Source organism: Bacillus rossius, chromosome 11, assembly GCF_032445375.1.
Source record: "Bacillus rossius redtenbacheri isolate Brsri chromosome 11, Brsri_v3, whole genome shotgun sequence".
NCBI lineage: Eukaryota > Metazoa > Arthropoda > Insecta > Phasmatodea > Bacillidae > Bacillus > Bacillus rossius.
In genome coordinates, this window is record NC_086338.1 from 54,173,346 (window position 1) to 54,182,103 (window position 8,758).

General features: G+C 34.2%; 2 protein-coding genes across 2 annotated transcripts in view; both read right to left on the reverse strand.

Annotated features, from left to right (window-relative positions):
- Nucleotides 1–8,758, reverse strand: part of LOC134537007 (uncharacterized) — a 221,554-nt gene that overhangs the window by 203,836 nt on the left and 8,960 nt on the right. The gene's annotated exons all lie outside the window — the stretch shown is intronic.
- On the reverse strand, nucleotides 7,255–8,736 carry LOC134536477 (toll-like receptor 4). The gene has a single exon (XM_063376197.1). It carries the CDS (start codon nucleotides 8,734–8,736, stop codon nucleotides 7,393–7,395), a length of 1,344 nt encoding a protein of 447 aa, XP_063232267.1. The 3' UTR covers nucleotides 7,255–7,392.

Genomic DNA, 8,758 nt, shown 5'->3' on the forward strand with positions numbered 1-8,758 from the left:
TGCCTGAATCGTAAACGTTGCTTGTCACCATTACGCGCAGATTTCAATTAGCAGCACGAAAAAAACCGAACATTAAAAATTATTTGAAACGGCTCCGATAAAACTTCATCTTTGGGCCTAATTTTCGACAAAAAAAATTAAAAAGTATGCTCATTTGTAAAAATTCATCAAACAGTTAATTCTACAAAATTTCGCACACGTTAAAAGATATACTTCTATGGTATTACTAAAATATTAACCTGAAACATTTTAAAACATATGTTATAATACTAAATAATTTTTTGTATTTTTGTATTTTTTTTACTAAACGACTGAAATCAGTCTATAAATACTTCCTAAAAACAAATTTCAATTTTGTTTAGCTAAACAAACCTTAAAAAAATCATCTTACTGAATCATGTGTGGCCGGAAGAGATAGTGAATATGTGGCAATACCAAATAAACACCTCAGACTGACTTGATTGCGCTCAAGTTTTGAAAATAGTTCGTGTAATAATTAACGCTGGGTGAATTCACAGATACCCACAATAGGGTAGCAGGAAATGCCTTTATTTGCCTTTTTCAATCAATACCCGGTTTCGTACTCCTTACTGGGTTATTGAATTTCAATGTCATTATTACGTTTATTCTTTAGTCGCTTGGCTTAAGATATCACCGACGTTTCGGTCGAAGTTGCAGTCGCCATCGTCAGGAAGCCCAGCTCCGATTGGTCAAACCAAAAGGGCCAACCAGAAGAAAGGGAGGCTATAAGAATGGCCCAAATCTGCAGCCAATCGGGAAACATATCTCATACGATAGTATTTAAAGGTAGGAGAACTTTCAATGATCTTAACAGGTAACTGTTCCCTGATGATGGTTGCTGTATTGTCGACCGAAACTTCGTGGATATCTTGGCCTTCGACGCGGCTACAGCCCAGAAGCCATCAACTCCAGACAATGGCCGCGAAGGCCCGTGTTCTCTATTATCAAATAGTGAATGGGTCAATTTCGATTCCGGAATCGGTCGGTTCCATCGTTTGATTCCGGAATCTTTCGGGTCCATCGATACCACAATAATATTGGGATTCAGAATACAACGGTTTTGGAATCGGCCGTGACGAATTCTTTCATTATTTTTTATAGATTTTTCCCAAAATATCGATATAAATAGATTCTCAAATTATCTGTATAAATCAATACTCTAAATATTGAAATATAATGATACTCTAAATATCGATGTATCAATAATATAAATATCGATATATCGATACTATGAATACAGATACTCTATATATATGTATATGTATATATATCGATACTCTAAATATCAATACATCGATAATATAAATATCGATATATAGATACTATGAATATTGATACACTAAATATCTATATATATCGATAATCTAAATATCGATAGATATCTATAATTTAAATACGATGGATATCGATAATTTAAATTTGAAATACTTCGATAATTTAAATTTTTTATATATCAATAGTTTAAATTCGATATGAATCTATATTCTAAATATCGATATATTAAACATTGAAATGAATCGATCCTCTAAATATCGATATATGAATACTCTAAATATTAATATGAATCGATACTCTTAATATCGATATATATATATATGTACATATATATATCAATATTCCAATAATCAATAAATGTATACTCAAAATATTGATATCTATTCTTAAATTTTGAGTATCGATTATTATCAATTTTTCGAGTATCGATTAATGTCGATTAATAGTGACTTTTCGAGTGTAGATTAATTTTGCTTTTTCCGAGTATCGATTAATATAAATTTTTCCGAGTATCGATATTTCCCAAGTATTTATATTAATCGATTATTTTAATAGATTCTCGGGAAAAATCTATTTAAATCGATACTCGGGAAAAATCTATTTAAACCTCAAGAAGCAGGATGTAAGGATGTCGCTCACGGTTGAATAACAACAGATTTTTTTTTAATGGGTGGGGGGTTGAGAGGAGTTGATAGCGTGCAGTTTGTTGAACGCGAATCGCAAAGGCAAAAGGCAGAGAGCAACAAGTCGTGAAAAGTGCGGGGATTTCAAAACCAGCTTTCACGGCACGTCGCTTCCCTTGTTTCGGGGAGGGGGTAAAGGAAGAGGAGTGGGGGACATTGAGGGGTCGCTCTCCATTTCCACGTCTTCCGTCAAACCTGAAGGCTCCAAGAGCGGAACAGAAGGGAAAGGCGGTTTGGTCGTACACTCCGAAGCAGAGTTGCCAACCGCGTGGAAATAGTTCGTGTATTGATGTCAGCGGAAAAAAATAAATAAAAAGTAGTTTCTGGGGAAGAGCAACAGAACACATCATAAAAATTTTTACAAGCTTCTTATTGGCTCCTGGGTTGAGGCCTGGTGTTCTGGTGCAGCATTGCACAGGGAACATCGCGGCTGTGCTGTGATTGGTTCTTGAGGTCGGCCCTGATTGGCGGATGGTCTGGCCAATCAGGAAGCATCTGCTGCTTTGTAGATTCCATAAGCTAGAATTTTACAATTTTTTTTTTTTTTAATGATTCTTCACGATTTTTGTGAAACAAATAATTCCGGACATTAAAAATAAGAAGCAGCAAAAGTCTAGCATATGGCTAAAAAAACGCGTGTTTTCGGAATAATTTTTAGCCATGAAATACCCGGTACAAATTCTTGAAAGCACTCAAGGGATTTGCTCTACACATTTATCTACATTGTTTCATATTTTAGGTACTACCATAAAGCTATAATATCAACATTAGTGAAAGTTTCAAGCAAATAAATTTAAAAAAAATTAAAATGATGGTTTGGCTTTAATGTTTTCATTTTGAATCTTTAAATACTCCACTTAAATCCTATTAATACTATTTTTAAAATTTTATTTTTTAGACAGTTTTCTTTCTCTCTTTTCTCTCTCTCTCTCTCTCTCTCTCTCTCTCTCTCTCTGTCTGCCGTTTTACTCTTTACGATATAATTACGAATCGAGTTTTTAATTGCCAAAGAAGTTCCGCTACTATCGCGTGTACTGAGTTACGCGAGCGGATGAGTTGCTACGTGCGCGGGGAAATGCAGTGCCCGGAGCGGTAATGTTGGCAGGACTGGTCGGGGCGAAAGCACAGCCGGCGGGATATATATCGCCGGGCACGTCCGGCGCTTCCCGCGGCACGCCCAAAGAGGTTACAAACAGCGACCGTATACAACCTCCCTGCTCCTTGGGCACGCCTCGCGAATAAAGCTGGCAACGGTGGAACGTGTCGTCGGTAAATCTCTTCAAAGGGGTGTTTTTTTTTTTTGTGAAGGTGGAAGGGGGGGAATGTTTCAGGGAAGGGGGAAGGGTCGACACCACAAATAACCGCGGACAAAATGTACCGTGTAGGACTCTTTACAGTGATCACAAAGAGTCGGGAAAAAAACCTGCGGGAAACTGATTTTTCCTCAGTATCTATTACGTGGCCTTTTTTCATCTGTTGATAAAAATTTTAGAAGAACATCGTATGAAAGAGCCCTATCGTGATAAATTTATGGGGAAAGCCCTCACTTATAATTATGAAATAGAAAATAAATATACAAAATGACGTATGGAAGCAAAATTTTATGTATTCATCTATTTGACTGCACAGAAAATAAAATTTCTGACTTTTACAAATGATTCCTTTGGAAACCAGTTGCCAAGAAATAGTCTGTGTTACTACAAACAAAAAATTGTAAATTCGCATATATGAAATTTTTTTTCGAGATAGTACTATTTCTTATGTTTCATTCAATATTTTTTTTAAAACCATGGAAATCATAAATCGAATATTTAACGATTTTACTTAATTTCCCTGTATCGTACTTATGTGGAAAGCTATTCAAGGAACGATAAAAAATAACTTTAGGCCTAACTGGGAAAACACAAAGCATAGATAAATGCGCGGGTAAGAATCCTAACCCAGTAGAACTGCGAAAACACTACGTATTTTGTAGTGATACAGGTTGTTTTCAAGAGAACGTGCAAATTTACAAACATCTGTAATTTTACATGAATATTTCTGTTCCATTTACAAGGCAGGGGGGGGGGGGAATTTTACTGTGTAATGGGTCTTCGGGGGCAGCAATATCGTCGGCACGCTCTAGCCATAAAATACGTCCACCTCATATCCCCCACCTCATAACCCCCACCTCATATCCCCCACCTATTCCCGCCTTCCATCCGTGCCTGCCTCTTTAGTTGATTCGTGACGGCATCCGCACGGCTGTATCGCATGCCTGTGTATAAAATATTGCTCGGACGCACTGCATATATTTTGTTTTTGTAATTTTTAAAAAATTTTGACGTGACGTCTAATAAATCGATGAACGCCGGCTGCACGCACGAAAAATTGTCCCGTTACGCACATCGTCCCGTTACGCTGTGTCCCGTTACTCTCATTGTACGCTTGCGCCGCATCTATCTCTCTTCCACTCGATTGGAACAACCATCGATTTGACTTTTTCGAGGCACATTAAACTTGAAGCACTCCCATTCGTTTCCTACTTTTCCTATCATCGTCCTATCCTTAACAGAATAACACAGATTGGAAGAAGTTAAATAGCAAACATCTATAAAAGTTATAGTTAAAATAATCTGTTCGTTAAAGTAATAAACATATTTGAATTAATGAGTGCAAATAAAAGTAATTTTATCAATTAAATTGTAGATTTCATTTCACTCCTTCTTTGTATCCATACAAAATAGCGATAATTCAATAAAAATGATTCAATTTTATTCATAAAAGTATGCAATCACTTCATCAATGTTTTGTTATGACGTTGTCACGTTAAACTATCGTCCGTAAACCGACTTTACTGACAACCAATTTTTTTTTACTAAAAATAAAAAATAGCGCGTGGATCTCAGTACACGTGATAGAAGTGAAACTTCTTTGGCAATTCAAAACTCAACTCTTTTAAGTATAAAGGAAGGGGTAAAACGAAAGATAGAGAGAGAGAAAGAGAGAAAGAAGAAAATTTTCTAAATAAATATTACTCACTGTTGAAATATTCACACCATATAACCTGTGCGTGTTACACACATACACACACACATTGAGCTTTTTTTTTCAAACAGATGTAGACAGTAATTTCCATTTTTTTTTATTTGTCGGTTGAGTAAAATTTCATCCAGAAGAACCTAAATTCTGTTTCATGGGGTTTTTGTTTTTAGGAAATATAATTTAGGCTAGGAAATTCTTAGTTTTTATAAATCAGATCTTATTTTGAACGTCAGTTGTGCAAAATTTCACCAAGAGTTACCTACATTTGTTCTTAAATAGTAGGAAAGGGGAAGGTGTTTTTTCTTTTTTTAATTATCGTGTAGAAAAGTGATATTCCTTTTGTTTTGTAAGTCAATTGCGCAAAGAAAATCATTAGAATGACAGTTACACATATAATAAAAAAAATCTTAGCTAACGACAACATATCGGTGACAATGAGTGAGTTGCAAATACACATTTTTAAGTGCAAGCGTTTGGTAATCAGACATTTTTAAGTACATTTATTTATTAGTAATGTAAATATTAGTAATTAATAAAACTGTACTAAAATTAATTGGGCTATCACTTACGAACCCAGTTCCCCCCACATAAGTTTGTAACACTAAATTAAAAAATTACTGTTCAATAAATTAAGGTATTATATATTACTCATAATACAGTTGAATATAATCTAATATATATTAAATTTGTCGGTGAATATAAAAATTTAATTTTTAAACCTAAAATAAATAGGACGCCTTGTCTTCTTTACCCATATCCGTACACACTTAATAATTATTAAGAGATGCTTCTAAAAATACAAGTTATTTGGCATGATATAGCAGCAAAGAGAATCTGTCATCTGTCGCAATCTACAAACAAACAAAGCAAGAATTTGAAAAACAAACGTGTTTTTTTTTTTTTTTTTCGAATCCACCGATAACTGTGGCAAGATACAGGCCGGTATCCGATATCGGAACATCTCTAATGATAGAACTGAGTTTCAATACTTGGAACTCTTTTATTCGCGATGGTTCTCATTTCCGGGAGCGTCCTATGATATTCCAGAGAAATGTGTGTCTGGATATCAAAATAAATACAGCAACTCTGTTACACCACTTCAATACGAATATACCGCTCTTTTTGGTAACACATCATTATTGTGTGTTATTTGAACGAGTCTACAAGTTTTGCTCGAAAATCGATTTTATTCAATACAGAGCTTTAGTAGCTTTTTTACTGTTTGTAAATAAACCTTGGGTAGACCATCAGTACAATATATATTTATGAGGCGTTAATATTTCTCAGAAATTTTCATATGGTGCGTAAAAACATTGAGAACCACTGCATTAAAACCAAGAGTTCTTATACATTTTTAAAATAAAAAAACAATTATCCATTGTTTTTTCTCTCGCTGTGAGAATTCTTTATGGTAATTAACTGTTCTGATGAAAAGTAACTATATAAGTTTCAGTCCTATAAAGGCACTTAGCTGATAAAAAGATCGTGCGCAATGCAGCATATCATGAGTCAGCATATCTTTAATAGTTATATCATATGTTATGTTTGTAGCAAAAATTCTCCAGTTTTATGTGACTAACAGGAGTTTGTATGTTTCATCAAGCTATTTATTATACATTGCCGCGGAGACAGATGTAGGTTTACAAACAATGAAGTAGATCTTTAAAAAAATGCGTGTACTTTTGTAAGCGCGTTGAAAGTTATATTTACTTGGCGTGTTAAAAAAAAATAATAATTTTGCAAGCACATAATAATATAAATAAAATAAAAGGACTGCAATGATATTATAAATACGGTTGGTAAAGTATAAATTAAATCAAGTTTGAAAATCTTAAATAAATATTCAGTATTCAATATTAATTAAACACGTGTATAAAATTTATTAATTAATCTAGTAAAATAAACGAGATCAAATTTTAATTAATGTCGAAGATCAATAAATTAGATGAATGTTTTTCTTATTTATTACATTTTAATTATTTATAAAATAATAATGAAATGATTTAAAAATTTTAATGCAAATAAATTATACATACGGTAACATAACTTCACTTATATAAATACAATTGAAAATACACTATAAAAAGTTTATAAACACAATTTGTATGATTAATATTTATAATAAATAAATGTTTTTAATGATATGAAGTTAATTTTTTTAGATTGATATACAATATCAATCACTAAATGATATGCTTTAAAAGCACATATATAATTTTTATTTGCCTGTGGATTTTTATTGTATGCAGCATATTTTTTTTGCATCCTGTGAAAATGTCGTTGCATGGTGCCCACGCATCGTAAAATTTCACTCATAAATTTTTCATGATGCACATAAAAAAGTATTTCAAATAATGCCTATATGAATGACAGCTAGTTATCCATAATTCTATGCGAAAGCATTGAAGGTGTACACGGCATGTGTTTTAATGTGGGACACAGATTTCAGACTAGTCCAGATAGAACCACTTTCTATGTGATTTCGCTTGAGAAATAACCCTCTGGGTAGAAGCCGTAATGTAAAGAAACACCCACCATGTACATGCCATCTTGTGACACGATCATGCTTGGCAGGTCCAATTAAGACGAGCAAATAACCCATTTCCACGTGTCCGAAAGAAATAAGTTCTCTATAATCTGCGCCCTTTGCAGATCCTGGCATATGGGATGTCCAGTGAGGACAAGGTACTCCAGGTAAAGTTTTTCGAACAAGCCGTTTAATCAGCGTCAAGTTCTTCCAGCTGATGTGAGTGTCCAGTGCGTTTGCGTCAGGTTCCTCAATGCTGAATCTCAAAAACAAAAGCCTGTTCAAACTATCAAAATGCGAACAGGCCAAGCCTCTGAGACAGCTGCTGCCCAAAGTGAGGTGATGCAGGTGATTGGTGTTTCTGAAAGACTCGACACCAATCTCGCACAAGCTCGTATTCGATACGTCTAGCACATGAAGTGACGGCATACTATCAAACACTTTCAAACCAGCCATCAGTAGACTGTTACTGACATTTAAAGTAGTTAAATGTGTTAGATGAATTGTTGTTTCCAGCGAAACAAGGGGGTTATTATGTGCTGAAAACGCAATCAAAGAATTTTCCTGCGGAAAAGTATTGAAATTGAATGTTTTAAGTTTATTGAACGCTATTGCAAGAGACAGTAAAGAGTTAAGGTTATGGAAAGCACCTTCTTCTATCAACTCCAGTTCGTTGTGTTCCAAGTTCAACAGAACTAACTGTGTAAGACTTCTGAACGTGTAGTTATTTATAACTGACAGCGAGTTGTATGACAAATCTAACAGTTTTAAATTTACTGTGTTTGCAAAAGCTTTATTTCCAATTTCACGAATACGGTTATGAGTAAATCTGACATGCTGAAGCGAAGAAGAAGAGTTTGTGAAAACATTTCCTACTAAAGTGGCCAAACAATTCCATTCTAAGCTAAGAGTAACGAGCTTGGATTTACCAAAAATATTCACGTCGAATGAATTATTTGCTGAATCACAAACGTTGTATCGGTATTCACTTCTATTGATATCAGTTTGAACAGAGAAAGGAGAAATTATATTCACACTTGAATTTCTACAACTATTGTAAGACTGCCTATTGTGTAAATTATCCGACACCGTTATAAGATTCTCAGATAAAATAAGTTTTTCCAAACTCAATAACTGAGAAATAACATCCCAGGCCAAGCGCACTATGAAGTTGTAACTTAAATCTATAACTTTCAGCGCAGGCATCGACTCAAATATTTTTAACGCA